Source organism: Rattus norvegicus, chromosome 3, assembly GCF_021556685.1.
Source record: "Rattus norvegicus strain SHRSP/BbbUtx chromosome 3, alternate assembly SHRSP_T2T, whole genome shotgun sequence".
Classification (NCBI taxonomy): Eukaryota; Metazoa; Chordata; class Mammalia; order Rodentia; family Muridae; genus Rattus; species Rattus norvegicus.
The window spans coordinates 146659218-146679761 of NC_141536.1; the positions used below are offsets into that span (position 1 = coordinate 146659218).

At 53.1% G+C, this 20544-nt stretch overlaps 1 protein-coding gene across 4 annotated transcripts in view; it reads right to left on the minus strand.

Moving 5' to 3' along the window:
• The window catches only part of Kiaa1755 (KIAA1755 ortholog), a 33312-nt gene that overhangs the window by 2021 nt on the left and 10747 nt on the right, over positions 1 to 20544 (minus strand). For 3 of the 4 annotated variants that reach the window (NM_001430470.1, NM_001430471.1, XM_087652346.1), the window contains 11 exon segments: positions 2225 to 2437; positions 3027 to 3149; positions 5109 to 5247; positions 7238 to 7386; positions 8268 to 8366; positions 10602 to 10718; positions 12179 to 12262; positions 13761 to 13854; positions 15500 to 15623; positions 17905 to 18087; positions 18509 to 19814. In NM_001430470.1, the coding sequence (NP_001417399.1) occupies positions 2225 to 2437; positions 3027 to 3149; positions 5109 to 5247; positions 7238 to 7386; positions 8268 to 8366; positions 10602 to 10718; positions 12179 to 12262; positions 13761 to 13854; positions 15500 to 15623; positions 17905 to 18087; positions 18509 to 19814 (2631 nt within the window). 4 annotated transcript variants of the gene reach the window in all.

Consider the following 20544-nt stretch of genomic DNA (forward strand, 5'->3'; position numbering starts at 1 on the left):
CCCATGCACCAGCTGGCCCTCTGCCCATCGTGTGATTCTGCTTCTTCCTGACACCCTCCCCATGCCACCTCCACACCCCCCCCCGGCTTGCTACAGTAGCTCACACAAAGGATAATCTCTCTCCCCATTAATTTAGGACCGACAGCAAGCCACTGGCCAGGGGACAGGAGAGCCATTTGCTGCAAGGAGACATCTTTCTGTGGATCAAGGGAGCTTGTCTTGAGATAAATGGCTTCATATTCATGGTAGCACTCAAAACTCATGGCACCATAAATCTCCCTTAGCGGTGAATCAAGTTAGGATTATTTAGGGCAGAAGGACCAGCGCCTGGGTGCCCCACCTGGGCAGAGCCCTGTCTGTGGCTCCATCCTCCCAGCCAAGCCTGACAATGTCTCTAACTCCTCAGTTACACAGGGGAGCAGTCAAAGCCATCAGTGCCCAGCCTTGATCAAATGTCTAGAGGTGGACGGGGGACGGTCAGGCCTGCCCCCTTCTATGATGCTCTTCCAACCTAGGATGAGTGCTACCTGCTCGCAGGTCCAGCCTGTCTTCTTCTCTCTCCCTCCTTTTTTACCCATCCAGGCTGACCCCTCTATAAACACCAAGTATGGTCTTCAGCCTCAGGGAGCTCAAAATACACAGGGCACATCAGAGAGGAGCAGTGGAATGCCACAGGGTTATTTCAGGTCCTCGGGAGCACCGTGAAGCTACAGCATGGGACGTGTAGCAATCTGGACAGGCCTCAGCACCACTGGCCAAGGGAAAGCTTGCCGGGTGGTGGGACCCGCAGGCCCAAAGGCTTCAATGCTAGGGAGTTTGGTTGATTTGGGAAGATCTCAGGGAGGAAGTGGGCAGCAATCACTGGGCAAAGAGAGGCTTCCAGATGCCCTGGACTCTAGATGCATTACCCTGGGGGTTCCTCACATGTAGTCTGTTTTTCTATCTTAAAAAAAAAATCATTTCACTTTTCACGAATGGGTGTCTTGCCTGCATGACGGGTGTCTATGCACCACGTGCATGCCTGGTGCCCAGGGAAGCCAGAAGAGTGTGCTGTGTTCCCTGGAACGGGAGTTATGGCCCGTTGTGCGCCATCATACGGATGCTGGGAATCAAGCCTGAGTCTTCTGGAAGAGCAGCCAGTGCTCACAACCACTGAGCCTTCTCTCCAGCTCAAATTTGCTTCTCCCACCGCACGGCCAGGAATACATTCAAACCCAACCTCTGTTTTCAGCATAGGTGGGTGTGACAAAGATTGGCACAGAGCCTGGCACTGGGGACCCAACATCAGCACTAGCCATTTTAATTATCAACAGAAGCAGAGGCTCAGAGCAGTGGGGACAGCTGTGCAGGTCCCACAGCCTACGTGGCCACAGGTGGCCCACGTCTCTAAGTCCTGGACTATGCCGTCCCATGCTCTCCATGGAGGGGGAGGGGTCAGGGTGTTCCTTCACTGCCACTATTGACATCTGCCTGCCTTGTCCCTAACCCGAGGAGACAGAGAAGCCCTGTCCTCCGGGTCCTCAGGCATGTGTGAGCTGTCTGGGTCCCTCCTACTGTCCCCTGAAGCATCCCCATGTTCCAATCTGTCCCTTCATGCCTAGCCAGCCAACAGCTGGGGGGTGGGGTCAAGCTCCTCCCACGCTCTGTCCCTCTTGGCAAGTTCAAGGGGCAGCTGAGGGCACAAGGCAGCCATGTGGCTTCCTGTCCAGCTGGGTCCCAGCCCTCCCAGACTGCTTTTTCTTTTTTATAGACCTCAGTTTTTCCATGAGAAAAATGGGGGTGGGAGTGGGGGTTCTGTGGATCTAGGAGGTGAAACTTGGAAGTCAAATCCTACTCAGCCACTGTTTAATCCTGAGTAACTGACTTCTTCTGGGCCTCAGTTTCCTCTCCTGTAAACTGGGCGCAATGCAGGTGGCCCGGACTCACACACAAGTGTGAAGTACTCCCTCACAGGGTGTGCACTCCGGTGGCTGTCCTTTCTAACCTAACCACTTCTGCCTTCACCCTGCCTGCTTGGGTAAGGGAAGCTGCTGCCATTCCTCCTTTCCTGGAGAAGGACCCAGGCTCATCTCACACCTGCCTCCAACTCAGCTTCCCTTCCCCTCTCCCCACTGTGGGAATGACTCTCACAAGGCCCGCTGTGTTGTGTCTAGGCCGCCCCAGCCCTGCGCCACCCCAGCGGGAGGACAGAACTTGGTGCCGATGGCCCAGGAGGCTCACTCACCTTCCTTCTGAAGCGGTGGAGATGGAGCAGGGTCTCCAGGTCAGTGCGCTGCCTCTCGGCTGCCATGTAGAAGTGTGTCAGCCTGGCTTGGAAGGCCTGCTGGGTGGAGGCGAAGGCTACCAGGTCTGGGAGCTCTGTCTCTCCTGCCCCTTCCTCCGCAGTGCCCAGCTGGGCCGCCTGCTTGGACAGTTCCAGGCCCTGGCGATACTGGGCCTGAGAAGGAAAAGAACGCTCAGCTCCCACCTGAGCATCCACCCAGCAGTGAGGAGCCTTCCTGGACCACGAGCCTCAGCTTCCCCATCTGCAAAGCTCAGCCCATGGCCAAAGGTTAGCACAGGAGTTGTCATACGTCCCACAGTCCAAGCCTTTACCTGGAAGTTCACAGTCTTCTGGAAGGTTCTGTGACATTCAAGCCTGGGTCAGAGGCTTTGGTCCCCAACAGCCCTCTCTGCTGTGTCCAGGCTAGACACAGTGCCCAGAGTTTCCCGAGAGTGGTGACAGGCCAAGGCCTCCTGTGTTATCACAAATGTGATACCCCTGACTGGCTTTTCTATGCTGACCCAGCAGGCTTAGGTCTGGGCCCTGGAACCTGCATTTTAAGAACTTCCAGGGGTTCTGACTTCTTGGTACTTGGTCTTGGAGGACTTCCTGGAGGAGGCAGAACTTAAGGTGATGATGGCTCTGTGTGGTCCAGGAAGGACCACTGCCCCGGGAACCTCCCTCGTGTTTTCCCACCCCTGCATCCAGGACCTAGCCCACCCCACCCCAATGCCCTCTTAGTGGCTTGGGTCTGAGAACATACCGCAACCTGCAGGAAGAAATCCTCAAAGTCGGCATGGACTTTCTCCACTGTCCCTGCACATACATTAACAGGAGCAAGCGCCTGCAGACACCGGCTGCCTTCTCCCCGCATCCAGTCACTGACCTGGGCAGAAGGCAATGGTTTAAGTGTGATGCGGTGTTAAGGGGCCATACCAGGCTGACTGCCTACTTCCTTGTGTGTGTACAGATGCATGGGTGTGTGCATGCATGTGTGTGTATGTGTGTGTGCGGGTATGCATATGTGAGTGTACTTCTATACAGAGGTCAGGCGTCAACCTAAGAGTTGCTCCCTTAGGAGCCTCCCACCATTAATTCATTAATTAACTAATTAATTAACTAATGAATTAATTAACTATGATACAGGGTCTCTCACTGGGCTCTGGGGTTCACCAATTAGGCAGTGAGCCCCGAGGGTCTCGGCCTCTGCTGCCTCCCTGCTGAGGTTACCAAGGTTACCGGTATACCCAGCGTTTTACGTAGGTTATGAAGATCAAACTCAGGATCCTGGACTTGCGTGGTAAAGCACTTCAGACTGAACCATCTCCCTGACCCCTTGACTTCTTGAGGGGGCCCACGTCTTCTTGTCCTCGGTCAGTCACGGACCTGGATGGAAACCCTCGAAAGGCCAGGCAGGAGAATGTGGGGGGGGGGAGCATGTGGTTGCGTTCTGCAAATGTAGGAGGGCAATGGCCTCACTCAATTCAACCCAGAAGGCAATATGGTTCTGTGAGTACCGTACCCCTAGGAGACCCTCTGTCTGTATGGTTGTGAGAGGAAACCAAGATGGCGTGAGGTCACAGGAAGGCAGGACTTGTGTCAGTCTGACCACTTCCAGTCACCTGGTCATAAAAGCTTGGTCTCTTGGGGATGGAGGGTGAGCTCCCTGTCTTAGGGGTATGTAACTGGGTCTGGAGAAACACCTGCCAGTGGCAGGGAGTCTCCCAAGAACTCACTGTGTCACTGCTGTCCCCGGCTTCAGTTAATGGGTAGTAATGGGGTAGCTATGAGCAGTCGGATGGTTAAAAAGTCCTCTGACACTGTGATGGTTAGTGCTAGCTTTAAACCTGACATAGCATAGGATCAGCTAGGAGACTAGGCCCTGGGGCTTCTCTTGATTTTGGTGATTGCAGTGGGAGACACACCAGTTGTGGCTGGCACCATTCCCTGGCTGGGATCCTGGACTGTGTACTCCTGGTTATAGATGTGATATGTCCTGCTGTTTCAAGAGCCTTGTCTACTCCACCATGATGCACCCTTGAATTGTGAGGCAGAAGAAACCGCCTCGGGTTGCTTGTCAGAGTATTCCATGAGAGAAAATGAGGCGTTCTTGCTCTGGGGACACTGACAAACTCCTATGAACTTCCATTGTCTTCAGAAAACTCAAGGCTAGGGGCTGGAGAGATGGCTCAGTGGTTAAGAGCACCGACTGCTCTTCCAGAGGTCCTGAGTTCAAATCCCAGCAACCACACGGTGGCTCACAACCATCTATAAGAGGATCTGATGCCCTCTTCTGGTGTGTCTGCCAAGTGAAGGGTTAGCAACAGCTCCAGGCTCAGACTTCAGATGGGCAACCACAGTCGGCAGCATATGTTGCCCCCCTCCCCCGTTTCCCCATGTGTAGTGGGGAATCCCCATAGTGCCTTTGTCCCTCCTAAGGGACCCTGCTGAAAGACAAGGACATTCACAAATACTCTAGTGTGGGGCTTGTACACAGCAGTGTTCAATAAACACAGCCTTAGGGGCTGGAGAGATGGCTCAGTGGTTGAGAGCACTGACTGCTCTTCCAGAGGTCCTGGGTTCAAATCCTAGTAACCACATGGTGGCTCACAATCATCTCTAACGAGATCTGATGCCCTCTTCTGGTGTGTCTGAGGACAGCTGCAGTGTCTTAAATAAATCTTAAAAAATAAATAAATAAACGCAGATTATACCTTAATCATGGGTTCAATGCTTGCTTGCTGCCTTGCCCCAAACACCAAAGCCAGCCTGCCAACCTGATAGGTTAACTCCAGAACTTAGTGACCCCTGTAAAACGCCGTGTACCCTGTAGCCTCCCCTTTACCTGGTGGATGGCAGTTTCCAGGTGGCCCAGGCGGACACGGAGTTCCAGCCTTCGGAGGAGCTGATTGGACGCAGTGACCAAGACATGAAGCTGATCGTCCACAAGGTTGTACAGGGCAGCAGCCTCCATCAGATGGTCCCTGGGATGGGGAAGAGGGTGAGAAGATGCTCCTCTCTGTGTTCTCATCAGGCAAGGCCCTGCCTTCCTAATCTGTGGTCCCAGCTGGTTGCCAGTCACTGATTTGCTGTGTGACCTAGAGCATGTCCCTTGCCTTCTCTGGACCTCAATGGCAAACCTGAAGGTGCTACAGGAACTGAAATGATTCCCTTCTTTTTCAGCAGAGTATTAAGCCAGCTGGGTAGATCTGAGTCCGAATCTCAGCGCTGCTACCTGCTAGCGTGGGTCCTTGCACAACATCACCACTTTGGGGGTCTCTGGTTCCCCATCCGAAAGGTGGGCATAGTAACAGAACCCACTTCTTGGAGTGGCTATGAGCAGAAAGTGATCTGAGCAGGAACTTCCAGGAGCTCAATATCAACATTCCAGCCCAGGCTGGCAGGAGGTCCAGGCCATAGAACTTTCTAGTGCTGCTCAGGAGGTTCTGGTCAGCCAGAGGGACCTTCCCTCTTTCATGAGAAACATTCAGTGGAGTGTCAGGCACAAGAAGCTGGGCAGTGCTCACACATTTGGAACATCCTATCTTCCCAGCCTCTGCAGGGGACAGGTGCAGACAGGGTGGCAAAGATAGCCGGTGATGGACTTTTGTCTCCCATCGAGACTCAGGGAGGGTCAAAAGCCGGCTTCGAATTCCTGTGTAGCCAAGGATGGCGTTGAACCCGGGGCCCATCTGCCCTGCAAGGCATTTTTAAAATGGCCAAAACCAGAGGACTTAAAGCAGCTAGGGAGGGGACTTCTCCCGTGCCGATGCATGGTGAAGGGAGAAACCTGGAGTCTCCCACCCCTTCCTGGGGAGCCAGTTCTCAGACAAAGATGATGGAAGGACAGGCTGTCTTTTCAAGGGTCCCTCGTTAATGGTCCTACATCAGAAGAAAGTCCAAAACTCCTGAAGGAAGTGCGAGCCATGAGGACTGCAGGGATGGGCACAGAACAACGAGGCGCCACGGTGAGCGTGAGCCCACAGCGCCCCCTGGTGGAACTCCAGGTCAAAGGTCTGGAGGGACCTGAGGTAGTCAAGAGCGGCTGGGCAACCAAAAAAAAAAAAAAAAAAAAAACCCCTTGGGGCTGGGGATTTAGCTCAGTGGTAGAGCGCTTACCTAGGAAGCGCAAGGCCCTGGGTTCGGTCCCCAGCTCCGAAAAAAAAAGAACCAAAAAAAAAAAAAAAAAAAAAGAGCGGCTGGGCAAAACAGGCAGGGGCATGATGGATGGGTAACAACAATAGGACATTGTGAGGGGCAGGAGATGGCTCTGTTGGTACCAGAGTCCATTGTTTTTCCCGCTCCACCTGCATGAACTTGGAGTCTGGGGGCGCAGCTGAGGGTGATCTGTTCTACCAGCTTCTATCCGATTTCTGGCCCCACCACATTCCAGATGAACCATCCTAAGACAGTCAACCTTTTTAAAGTCTCAGGTTCCTCTGCTGTAACTAAAGGATTCACCTCACAAGTAGGAAGTAAATGAGTTAATATTTGCAATCATTTAGAACGGTGCGCACATATGTTTCAAATGTTAGCTCACTGTGTAAGTTGTTCTTGGTTGTGTGCATAAACTTAAGGCAAGCCCGTAGGGTTAGCTTCCCAGCCGTCCCAGCCTTGGCTCATTTGGGCCTTACTACTTCCCAGTGCTCAGCCTCCGTTTCTTCCAGCCAAATAAAGGTGGCATGAGCAGATCAGGACCAAATGAGACAGACCTTGAAGGGCTTGAACCAGAGTCTGCGGCAGAAGAGGGAGTGGTCCATGTATGGAGGGAGGAGACCAGAGCAGAAGTCCTTCAATGCCTGCCCCTGGCTACAGATGGTCAGCCAAGATGAAGGAGGGGCTGATGAGGTTACCCCAAGGTTCAGAGGGTAGGGAGATGGCTTCCCTAGACTCACCCTAAGTATTCCCTTCACAGGGCGGCCCCACGTCTGAACTCTGACTGGGAGTGAAGGAGGGGAGACTGGGTGTCTATACCTGACATCAGGGTTAGCATTTAGCCTGCTGGCCTCCTGCTGCAAGCTGGCCAGGGTAGTTCCACCTTCCCTCTGGAGGGCCAGCAGGCCCGGGTCCCTCAGCACAGATTCCATCAGTTCCTTGGACTTGCTCAGACACCTGGTAGCCTCCTGCCAACAGAGGGAGGTGTCCTTAGGCCCAATCTCCTCTCCCCAGCTTCCAAGGATCCCCACAGGGAGAGCGCCTGACTTTCCCAGCTGCATCCAAGCATCTCCAGCAAGTCTGTCCTCAGTCTCTAACATGTCTCCTGAGGCTGTGACCTTCCTGTCACCATGGTAACCTCACTGGTTCTAGCTCCCTCTTCTCTCTGCAACACCAACCCCGGACTCTTGGTTGAACTTTCTGATGCCCTCTGGTTTTCCTTGTAGTCACAAAAAAAGGGACATCAAAGGGTGTACCTTATAATCCTGTTTCAAACTCCCTGGGCTCTGTTGCCTGGCTCCCTGGGCCCACCTCTCAGAGAAAAGTTTCTTATCTTTCCCCCTTACTCTGCACCACAGACAAGCAGCTACACTCTGCCTCAGGGCATATGCTTGCCCTCTGCCTGGAGTTCATTTCCCCTCAAAGACATACTCTTTCAGGCCGCGGTTAAACATCATCTTCTTCTCACTCAGTCTCATGTTAACGGCTCTGGCACAGTTTGTACCAGCTTGCTTGCTTAATTAATTAATTAATTAATTTTGCTTTTTTTTTTTCAGCATAGGGTCTTATGCATGCTAGGCAATTGCTCGCCAATGATCTGCATCCCCAATCCCGCATAACTATCTCTTAAATGGACACCCTGCCACTGCACCATGACCCTTACCAGGACACAGGCCAGCCAATTCCTCAGGCTGGGGTCCTTAGTACAGCGTGCATGGTGGATGCCCAAGAACTATTAGCTAAAAACTAATTAGTGAAAACCAGAGGGTCCCCCACCCCATCCCCCAAGCGTCCCCTCCCGGTGCCTGAGGTGTGCTTGTGGCTTCCCCACCCGGTATTCCAGGTTTACCTCCACCCCACCAGGGGGTTCACCCTTCTCAAACTCTTGGATGGAAGCCTGAAGCAGGGCTGAGGCCTGGTGAAGGTCAGTGAGGAACGGGTCCAGCTTCTGCAAGGACAGAGGCCAGAGCAGGGCTCAGCCTGAGGGAACCGAGAGGAGAGAAGCCTTTCCCCAGGGGACACGGGAAGGGACCAGGCAGCGTTTCTAGAACTTACACTACATCAGAACCATCAGGAGAGCTGGTGAAAGTACGGCTCTGGACCATGCACCTCCTCCCCCATGCCCCAGTCTTCCTCCCACCTCCACCCCACCCTGCCCCACCGCTATGTCGATGCTCTGGGGCAGTCTGAGAACATCTACCAAGTCCCCAAGCCACAGTGCTGCTACTGCAAGCCAGTGCTGTCTGGAGTGGGGGGACAGGGGCTAGAGGAGAAAGAGGACAGGCCTGAGCTGTTCGCAGATCCTGTGGGTCCTTACTGAAGGGGTAGGAAGGAAATGGGAGGGTGGGCTAGAGAAGTACCCTTGGCCCTGTGAACCATCAGCTAGCTGTGAGACCACAGGTGAGTTACTTAACCTTTCTGGGCTTCCCTGTATTTCTGAGAGGTGGACTCTACAGTGCATGTTTTACAGCCGGATGAAAGGTTGATGGGCTGATTTGTGTACAGGATTTAGTATAGAGCCCAGAGCTTGCCAGAATCATGATCGCCATCTAGATCACCCAGTAAGATTTCCCTTTAAGGGACAGCCTGAAAGTTGAAGTTCAAAGGTCACAGTTAATGGGAAGCCTCCAGAGAGGGAACCTGGAGCCTGGGAACAGGACACACCACTGAAATATGAATACATGCTTCTCCTTCCCTCTACATGTTAAGTGGGTGACTCCAGGTTCCCTCAGGACACCAAGGCAGGATGCCTAAGACCCATCATGTAGAACCATGCACACTTCCTGGGGACTAAAAACTGGCTGGCGACGACTTAGGTACCTGATGCCAGATAGAAGCTGCCCTGAAAACTATACTGTTTTGTTTCCAGACTAGTAACACAGGAAAGTCTATAGAGGGTCCTGGGCATCATCGATGCCTCCCTCCCTTCACCTCCACAGATGAACTCAGGTCTCCAGGCTTACATGACAAGTGCTTTAACCACTGAGCCAGCTCACTGGTTACTTCCTCTGCGTTTGTCTGTCTAGTTCCTTGCAATAGGGTCTCGTGGATGACCTTAAACTCTTTGTCCTCATGTCTCAGGTGCTGGGATGGACGGCAAACCTCTGCCACTGTGCCCAGCTAAATACTTTTGGCCCAATGGTGGTTGAATCCACAGTTATGCCTCACGCAGCAGGAAATGAGGGTGCAGTCCTGTTACCCCAATACTTGGGACTGAGGAGGTAGCAGCTCTTGAGTGTAAGGCCAATTGGACCACAGAGTAAGTAAGTCAAGAATATATGACTACATGGCCTGGCCTATGTATCTAGACCCTGTCTCAGACAAACAAGGGCTGGGCCTGGAAGCTCAGAGCACAGCACTTGCCCAGCTCGCCTGGGTTCCTCACCCCAGGGCCACTGACAAACAAAACAATTGGAACAAGATCACCTACACAAACAGCAGAAAACCAGCCACCTGTCAGACTGTCCGAGGAGACAGAGGTTCTCTGTGGAGAGGTGACTGCCCCCAACCCTGGCTGGAACCTTGTGGGGAGAGGCAGGGGGCTGCTGGTCATGCCACAGTGCAAAAGGGAACACTAGACCTTAGCTGAGCGGTCCAGACTAGGCAGTGGGTGGAGGGGCCGTGGGTGGGCCTTCAAAATAGAGTATTCCATAGGCTGCTGCCTCACTCCTCATGGCCTCCCAAGTTAAACAGGACACCAAACCTGTGGGAGGAAGTCAAGGAGCCAGGAGCAGTTTCCTCCCTGCCCTGTAGGCGGCAGTGCATACTAACCCACCGTGTGTGGTCTGTCTGTGGATGCCCATTAATCTGCTTGCAGCTGACAACAGACAAAGCTTTCTAAGTGTGCCGGAGACCCTTCCAAGCTCTTCCCTCACATTAATAAAAATCCCATAGAAAGGCAACTTCATTGCCCTCCCCATTCCCCACTTCACTAACAAAGAAAGCATGGCTCAGAGAAGGTGAGTAATTCACTCAATGTCACAGAGCAGACCTGCACTGGATCCAGCAAACTGGCCTCAAGCCTAATGCCTTACTGGGACTACTCTGGGCCTTCCTTGTAAATGTTTGTTGAATGACTGTCTGTTCTTGAACCCTGTTTTTTACAGGGTTGAGAGACCCATAGGGCAGGGCAGGGAAGAGGAGAGGAGAAGGGTTGGAGATTGAAGGCTCTGAGGGTAGACACCTGGAAGAACTGCACCCATTCGCTGTGGTGGTAGGGAAAGGGGCCCTCCAGAGCCTCCGGCAGCTGGTTAGGGTCCACGTGGTTTCTGAGAGCCTTCAGTGAGGTCAGTACCTCCACCTGCAGAGAAAAGGAGAGTCAGGAGGGACAGAGGACTCTCTCCAGAGATGCCATAGCAGGTCCTGCTTAAATCTCTGTGCAGGCTCCACATCTCCCCTTTAGAAGGCCCAGAGTGGTGCTCTGAGCAGTGAGTCTTCTCTGGAAGCTTTAATAAATCACTTGGCCTGGACCCTGATTCTGGAATGGAACATATGTACAAGTCACACATACTCCTACTTCCAAGTCGCTGTTCAAGGCAGACATTATCAATCGACTGCAGCACTCATTCATCCAGAACTCTTTCTCAGCACTGCTGTCCCTGAGATGAAATGTATGTAGTTCTCACGCTGCTCTCAAATGACCCATAACAGCGTTGTTCCCTCCTAGGGGCTGATGGTTACCAAATCATAAGTGTCCCTTGAGACATAGAGAAGGCACTTGTCAGGGAGCAAGGTTTAAGGTTTGAACTGGAACAGCTCCCAACATGAAGGCTCCACAGTGGGGCGAACTGTACAGGGATGGACTCATTTGCTATCCCAGATGTTCCAGGGGTCATTCACAGTCAGCAGCCCCGCCATCCCCTCCGAGCAAAGAATTGCAGGATCCCAGCCCCCATAGGAAGTCCTAAGCCAGAGCCTACACCTGGATAGGATCCCCCAAGAGGTGTGCACACTCAAGTCCTACCACAGCACCCACGTACTACCCCAGGGCAGGCTGGCCCTTGGATTTAAGAGTTATTGTCCAGGCAACCAATCTGGATATTGGAGACAGGTTTAAGCTTGAGAGGCAATGCCCAACTCTCCCCGCATCTTTTTTCTGTTTTAATCAATTTTTTTTGTTTTTTGTTTTGTTTTGTTTTGTTTTTTATCGTGTGCGCACCCAGCTGCCACAGAGCACATGTGGAGGTAAGAGGACAACGTTCAGAGTTCACCTGTGTAGAACTCAGGTGGTCAGGCTTGGCTGCAAGTGCCTTTACCGGTTGAGTCATCTCGCTGGTCCCCACGCCTGTTTTCTAACCTAGAGGAAGGCAGCCTCCAGAATCACCTCCTACAGCAGGCAGAGTTAGTGCTCACACCCACCCTTGTCAGACGGGATGCTCTCTCACAGTCCTCACACAGTCTGCTGTGTCTGAATCAATCAGGGGGAGAAATGCAGAGAGAGCGGGTCCCGGAGCATCAGAGACTGCAGTTCTCTGATGGCTGTTGGATGATCTTATACCTAACCTATCTGTAAAGGAGAGGACTGCCTAGATGGAGTCTTTCAAGTTGATCTTTGCCCTGTGGGAGTGACCACCAGAACTGTTGGGATTCCAAGAGAGGACATGTGACAATGTCTCCTGCAGAGGGTGGGATGGCTTCCCTGGCGATTCTTAGGCTGGGGTAGATGCTTTCAAAGCTGGGATTGATCATACAGTTCTTCACCCCTTTGCCCGGCTCTACTCCAGCCCAGCCCCTGCCCCTGCTGCCCAGGTCTCTCCTCACCTGGACAGAGCGTACAGGTAACTGGAGAATGGACGCCTTCTCCCCCAGGAGGAGCACTTTACTGATGGAGGCCGGAGGCAGAGCCTGTGAAGAGAGAGCCTCCTCAGGACCGCTTTGTTTGCCCCTCCCTCTGTTGCTTCCTCCTCCCCAGGGGACATGCAGAGGCTTGGGGTGGTCCCCAGGTGGGAACTTATGTGGCATGTTTAGAGTGTCCAGACTGGCTAGTCGGGATTTATTTGACCTAAGGCTGAACCAATCAGAGCCCCGTATTCTCCCAGAACATCTGAGCCAATCAGGACTAATGATACACTAAGAAACTTTTGCTGGGACTTCTCTCACTATGTCCTGCTGGGATCAAATGACTGTTTGTGGTTTGCAAGCTACTGGGAGCCATGCTGCCACCTAGTGGAAGCGGGGCCTTGAGAAAATGACGTCCTTCTAGGAGGAACTGCACAGAAATAGGGTTGGGGGAACTCTCTGATCCCTTGGATGGGGCCCTACCCGCAGCTAGATTGGGCTCTTGGCTGTTAGAACATGGGTTGCCCTTAAGGCTGTGGACACTCCTGAGAGGTGAGATTCCCACAGCCAGAAGAGACCAGGCCATACCTTCCTGCAGCTCTCTGTGGGACAGAGAGTTAAGAGACTTGATTTTCATTTGCGGTGCCCGGTTCTTCTTGCTCTCTGTCTCGCACAGTATATTGAGCTAAATCTCATGATGTAAAACTTCCCATCAGCTCTTCAAACTTATAAAGCTCTGGTGTTTCTCTTGTTCCTGAGATTGCTAGAGGGATTTGCTCTGGGGACTTCTCTGAAGAGACTCCTCTGCCCATCTCTCTCATGGTGGTTCTCTCTCTCTCTCTCTCTCTCTCTCTCTCTCCCTCCCTCCCTCCCTCTCTCTCTCTCTCTCTCTCTCCCTCTCCCTCTCCCTCTCCCTCTCTCTGTGTGTGCGTGTCTGTCTCTCTGTCTCTCTCTCCCTCTTTGTGTGTGTGCATGTCTGTCTCTCTGTCTCTCCCTCTCCCTCTTTGTGTGTGTGCATGTCTGTCTCTCTGTCTCTCTCTCTCTCCCTCTTTGTGTGTGTGCATGTCTGTCTCTCTGTCTCTCTCTCTATGTCTGTCTCTGTCTCTGTCTCTGTCTATGTCTATGTCTCTGTCTCTCTCTCTCTCATCCTCACTCCTAATGAAGCTCCTCTCTGGATTTTTATGAGAAGCCCCCTTTCTCTTTAAGGTCCCTGTTGTGTGTGTCTCTCACATGTTGCCCCATCTCTCTCTCTCTCTAAACTTCTGCCTCTCTCCGTAGCCCTGAGCCCTTTTCAGCCCAATGCAATGCACTTTCTGAAGGGAGCCATTCCTTCAGCAGCTGCTTCCCAGGATGCACGGCGGCCACTCTTAACCTCTGTTGATATTTTGAACCAGCCAGCATCCTTTGTCTAGAAGCCTGACTGTGGGGCTTTTTCAGTTGCCACTGAAAGACTCTGCCTGGGTTTTGGGATGCCAACCTTAAGCCCACCAGGCTCAGGGCATGTCAGAGTCCCCTGGGGGACTCCCAAGACCAGCTAGACTAAGGCGCTCTACCTGACACTCACCTGTATGCTCTGCAGGGCGATGACCAGACCAGGTCTCGGGGGCCCTTTCCTGGCATCAATCACCACCAGAAGCCCCTTGGCTTTATCTTCCAATCTGAGGGTAGAAAACAGAAATCAGGTTCTGCAGGGCAAGGACAGCCTGGTGGCTCAGAGGCTGTGTGTGAGCCTCACTGCATTCCATTCCCAGAGTTCCAAGCAAAAAGTAAATGAAACCCCCCACCAGTTCTTTGTGTAGGCAGGGCCCCAGATTGTTCAGAATTTACCAGCTCCCACGTGTGGCTTCCCATCTATAGAGGCTGCACTAGTAACCCAACTTCCTTGGCCAATGACTGGGCCTGATGGGGTCATGTGACCTATCTCTTCCCAATGAGATGAGACAAGTTAATTAAACGGCTTCAGAACAATCTATTTTCTCCTTTAAGGAGCTTTTTGAAGGTGGGGGGGGTGGTATTGGGACGTGGGGGACAAGCAGGCCAGAAAGGAACAAGAACAGTAGGCAGCTGAGACAGCCAGAAGGAAACCCCCCCACTTGGTGTAACTACTATAATTCATGCAGTGTTCCAGGGAAGTGAGGAGTTCTAACAGCCTCAAGGCAGACAACCAGAGGTGGTTCTGAATTTGAACTTAGCCCCTTGCACCTGCAACGCCCCCTGCTGTTGTCACCAGAGTGGACGGGGTGGACAATGGCTGCTTCTCAAGTCCCAGGCTGGTCCAACTATAGGCTTAAGTCAAACAGGAGTCCTTCCCTGACCCTAACCCGGGGCCCTCAAACTTTGAGCAGCAAGTCTTGGTCCCTTTCCCGGCATCAATCACCACCAGTAGCTTCAAGGGAGGGGTGCAGTGGGGGAGTAGGGGTACAGAGGGAGTCTGGTGGGCTGTATGTGCCAGCCTGCTGGTCAAGGGGGTTCAAAAACACCCCCAACTGCCTTCAAACCACCTGGTCACTCGCACACATTATTTTGTGTCCCCACTACCAACAAAGCTGTGTGAGGATCAGTGGGCTCACTAGTGCAACACACTCAGTTCCTGCCTGGAGCGAGAGGGGTATACATGCTTGCTATGACCACCCCAGGCGGGGAAACTGAGACACAGAGCAGCCAAGCAGTGCACCGCGAAAGGAGTTGGCAGCACATACTCCACTCATGCCACTTGCTTCTGACCCAACCCAGGCTCCCTGGTTATTGAGGGGACAGGGTGAGCCACAGGGGAGAAAAGTCAGTGCCACAAGGGACACAGAGAAAAGTAGGGGGGGGGGAGACATTCCAGGGTACTGACAGCCACAGGACCAATTCTGCACCGAGACGGTGGCCATTTTCCCACCCTGGTTTCCCAACTGATTTCAACCCTCTTGGCTTTTCTGTACCATAACAGTGCTTCTTAAAGACGTGGTCAGCCACATTGCTTTCAGTAGGAACCTTACTAAAATGCATATTCTCAGGCCTGCTGACCCCTCGGTGTTGGGAACAGGCCAAGCGTTCTGCATCAACAGCTCACCTATGACTTCAGTGCGCCATCAGGTCAGAACTGTGGGTCCCTGCTGTGTGTCTGTGGAATGTCCCCTGTGTCACAGGCCCTGGGGAAGGCCCTGGCTATAGGGACAGAGCCCATCTGCCACCCCAGCACCTAGCCTGTGGCTGGCTCTGACAATATGGTAGATGGGAGGACCTGGGGTCTCTCCATTACACACTCGGCTGAGGGGTGAGGGTGGAAACGGTCAAGGTATGAGAGTATCCCCTTACCTGGGAACACTGCATAAGTAGGAGAGCAAATCTGCGACCTCCGAGGCAGTACACCATGGTGCCTCCCAGGCTTCCTCCGCAGTGGACACCAGAAGCAGCGGCCGCCCCACCTTGTCCCTTCCTCCTGAAGAAGTGAGGACACGGGAACAATGACAATCCTGGGTAACCCTCCATAGGAGCCTCCTCTGCGACTCTCCGGGCCTTTGGCTACACTGTGCCTACCTGGAAGGTCCTTTCTTCTCCCCCTTCTGTGACTTCCAAACTCCTATTCATCCTCCAAAGGCTCAGCTTCAAGGCCCCTTCCTGAGAAAAGTCTCTCCCTGAACCCTTCTTCAGCACAGAGGGCCGCTCGCTCATCGAGCTCCTCGGGGGCTGTGCCTGTATGATGCATGCACCCCAGGAAGCAAAACTGGGGTGTGAGCTCTGGGTCCCACAGACCAGTTCACATCCGCATTTGCTGTGTGTTCCTGGGCTGGTCTGGGCATCTCTGAGCTGGAGATTCACCTATCTGATGAGACAGATTCAGTTCTGGCCACATGAGGTTTCTTTGGGGATTGAGTGTTCCTGGGAGTGTTCAGCACTTGGCCAGGACCAGTGGATTCAGCTGTGGTGACTGGGCACCATCCTTGTCCTCATCCTATACAACTCTTAGCATAGCTGGTTTAACCTTCTGTCATGCTGTTCTGCTTGCCTAGTGTGCGTCACCCTCCTCTCTCCAGCTACTGAGATCCAGCCAAGGCAAGATTTCCGTATTCCTCACCTTCTAGAACTCTGGCCCTGGCTCAGGATCCTGCATTAAGCTACACCTACAACTCCACTGCCTCCTGGGATTGGCTCAGGATGGAGTCAGAGCACAGACGCCTGAGGCATTGAGGTTAGAGCAACACAGTTCTAACCCTGCAAACCCAAGAGCTTGCAGAGTCTAGATGGATCCAGCAGCCCCGCCTGTCTCCTCTCTCTAGCTCCCACGAGGTGCAAGGGAGAGCCAGTCCCTGCACAAGTTTGAGCAGCAAAGGGTCAGAGGCTGGATGTCCTGGGACATGTCAACCATGTGACTGGTGCCTGACTCTGCTTACCCACCAAATGCTACCGGGACAGGAGCAGGGCAATAGGCAGCCTTTCACGTGGGAGGCCCCACTGTGCACCTGGTTTGTTTTTGTACTGGACCAAGGAGACCCCTGTGCTCCAAACACTGCCCTTGCCATCTCTAGCCCTAAATAAAACCTTTCTGCTGTGGCCATGCTGGGTGATCAATGTCAGACAGAAGCAGGAGCGGCAGGTGACAATGCAGGAGGCTCTCATAGCCACTGGAAAAGTTAATCAAGTGTCAACAAATGACTGGGACACCGGCAGATGGTCCCTCTAGGGTCTGTGGGTAGATGGGGCTCAGGAGATGTCCAGGAACAGCGAGGAGGCAGGACAGTTAGCTCCCAGTTCGCACGGTGGCCCTTGGGGCCCCTGACCTTTATAAGTGCTGTTCCCTGACTCAGAAACACTGTTCCCAACATTTCCATGGCCAACGCCCATCACTACTAAACTTCTTCCAGAAGCTGTCCTGGCCTCTCCCATGGGAATCCTGGGCCAGGGCCACTATCTACGTTTTCCCAGTTCCTGGACATTTCCTTTACATTAAATCATAATGACCCCTTGAATTTTCTCTAACACTAGAATGAAGGTTTTGTGGGTGCAAGGATCACATCGGACTCATTTCCTAACAGTGCTGACTCTAGGGTTCAGGAAACAGGGATTGAATAGCCAATTGGGAATTTAAGGCCTGCAGCATGGATGCTGTCACTGGCTGGTCCAAGGGGGTCGGGCTTGCTTGCCACAGGCTGGAAGGACTGATACCAGAGCCTCATAGATGCCTCCGTCCCTGAAGATTTTCCCTTAGCTATACTAGCTTATTGGCTCAGCCTGCATCCCATTCCAGGATCAGCCTTCAGTTAATGACTGACAGACTCAGGATCAGCCCCAAGTTAATGACTGACACACCCAGGATCAGCCTGCAGCTAATGTCTAACAGACCTAGACATTAAATACTGACCCTGATGGCTTAACTGACTAGGTAGTATAATCCATCCCTCAGAGCCTCCCCAGAGCCTGACCATGGTCTTCTTCATCCCTTTCTCTGCCTGCCTTCCTTTGCTCTGTCCCTTCCTTGTGGGAACCTTTCCAAGAATGTTTGTCTCAGGCTTGGCCTTGGCTGCCTCACTGAAGTCTAGATAGATGGATGGATAGATGTTTGGGTAGATGGACAAATGAACAGACGGTTGAATGGATACCTAGACGCTGCTTTCCTCTAACTCAAGCCTTTGGCTGGGAACTGTGCAACCTCCTGAGCCTTCTCCCTCTTCACCCGCCAGTGTCTGGGAATGCTCCTTCCACTCCCCTCTCAACCCTGGGACCTGGCAGGCAGGCTATCCTGGAGTGGAGAAGCTTGACTCCCAGAGTCACAATCCTGGGCTTGGGCCTAGAACACTCCTCCAGGCGAAGTCCTCCTCCTGGGAGACCTGCAGAATCTCTCCGGAAGCCAGGCGGCTCCCCAGACAGTGTGCCTGAGCCAGATGTTGTGGGGAGAGTTGTTCCATCTGGGGAAGAAAAATGACGAAGCAGGAGATGTTAAACAGGAGACAAACTCTTCAAGGGACAGCGTTTTCTCTTCCATCCAAATGACAATACAGCTTATAGCACGATCTGGTCTCTGACAGCAATGCTAAGTCCTTTCCTTCTGGCACATCTTTGAACCATCAGAACAGCTCTGTGATGTTAAATCCCCAGCAGAGAAAGAGGCCTAAACTCAGAGAGGTCAAGCGTCTGGCCAAGGTCACACAGCATGACTAAAAGCTAGAATGTGACCCCAAACAGCCTCAATAGTTGCTCAGCTCAACACTAGTGAGACGTCTTTAGTTCCCTGAGACTGGGACAGCACTGTGGCCCCCGCAACTCACAGCCTGAGCCTCCTGCACCGGGATAAGCTTGGTCCTTGCCCTGCTGAATGTGGGCTCTTACCTTTTCCTGGGGCCTTGGCTCCGCAAGGCTGCAGAGAGTTGAGGGGGCACAGGGCCTTCCAAGGCTTGGTGAGCTGGCCCTTCTCGGGGTTCCCAAGAGGTGCCCTCTGTTCTTTCAAGTAGGAGAACTGGAGCCCAGGAGCTGGGGACCCGTGGCCTGAGATGTTCTTACTGAGGCAGTCCTCAGGCTTGGAAGCTCCGCCATGTCCTGGTGTGGTCTCCTCTGTGTTTGTCTCAGACGCTGGGGCTACAGGGCCAGCTGAAGACAGGAGGGGAGAGAATGCTTGTCTTGGCCCAGGCCTGAGCTGAACCATGGCTTCTGGCATTCCCAAAGGCCTTTGCATCTTGGAGGCTGCTGGTTCTTCTTCAATGTCTTCCACCAGGCCAGAAGTACAGGCCAGCAGCTTCTCCGGGACGCTAGCATGGGGCTGCTGGGGCTGTTGAACTGCAGAGTTGCCAAATGCTTTATGTCTGGCCTTTTTCCTTGAGCCCCCACTACAGAGCTTCTCCCCTGAGCCTGCTGGCTTTGCACTTGGCCATCTTCCCAAGGGAAGTGCCTCAGGGGGCCCTGAGAGAGGTGGGACCCTTCCAAGCAAAGGTGTCCCCTTAGTTCTGGATCTTGTCACTACCTTGCTGTCTGGAGATGGCCCTCTAAACTCTTGGGGAAAGCCCAGGAGAGCCACATAGTCCCCCTCCAGGCCCTGGCTGGCCTCACTGTCTATCTTGAAGGCCATCTGTCCTGACCTTGCTGGCTCCACCTTGATGAGCCCTGGATACTTGTCCCCAGACAACTTCCCTTTATCCTTATCCCAGCTCTGGGTCACAGACCCCTTGCTGCCAAAGTCACTAGCCTGGTATGGCTCCTGGGGGCTGCTCAGATGGAGGCCTTCTAGTGGACAGGAGTCCCCGTCTGAGGAAGGGACCTTCACTATTGGGGGTTTGTCATCTACAAACTCTGGACTGGTAATCCTGGTCCAAGGCACAGGTGTGATGCCATTTTCTGAAGCCACGAGACAGTTGTGTAAGGGGCGTCCCTCAAAGTCATTGTTGATGGCCTCCAACCATTCTGGGGTGAAAATCAGAGAGTAGAAGGACTCAGGAATAGGCTTCTTGTCTACCTCACGGAGGTCTGAGGAGAGACACTTGAGCGTCATGTGGACAGACTGCTCCTCCCAGGGCTCTACTTGAAGGTAGAAATCACCCTGACGTAGCAGGAGCGGGTTGAGTGGTGCCAGGTGTACCACGACCTCATCCCGCAGACACAACGGCCAGCCCTCATGCAGGAAGAGGCAGTGCGTATAGAGAGCCTGAAGAGAGAGAGAGAAAGAGAGAGGAAGCATCAGAGAAACAGGCTCCAGGGGACCTTAGTTTTGGTCAACTTCCTTCCCTCTTCCACACAGGACCTTAAATAGTCAAATGGGCAAAAGCAAGAGAGATGCCCGGAATCAGGCACCAAAGAGGCCTTTGCTCTCGGAGTGTGTGAGGTCACTTGTTCCTACCCTCGGTGTTGACCTTGAAGATGCTTGCTAGCCTCCTGGCCTGGAGGGAAGGCCCGTGCTCCAAGTTCTAATCAGCAGATGCCTTCTGTGGCAACCCTGCTTGGCTCATGACCATCATCCCCATCTACCCAAAACTTCTCCCAACCCACCTGGAACCTTAGCCCCTTCCCTCAAAGCCAGGAGGGCATGGGTCTGAGGTTTAAATGGGTTATTTATACATGTTACCGAGCTGCTCTGAGATTTGATTTCTCTACCTGCAAATTGGAGTTGAATAAAACACGACAGGCATGAGATAAATCGAGTACGGATGCAGAAAAGCCGACGGGAGGCTTGGGAGGTTCAGGGAACATGAATTCACTCCCTTCTGAAAGTACCTGCTTGTGTGCATGTGTGTGCATGACGGACACAACATTCATGTGGAGGTCACAGAGTAAGTCTGAGACCTGGCCTCTCTCCTTTCATCTTTGTGTGGGTTCCAGGCGTTGAATTTGAGTCACCAGGCTTGGGTGTCGAGAGCCTTTGACGGCTGAGTCCTCTT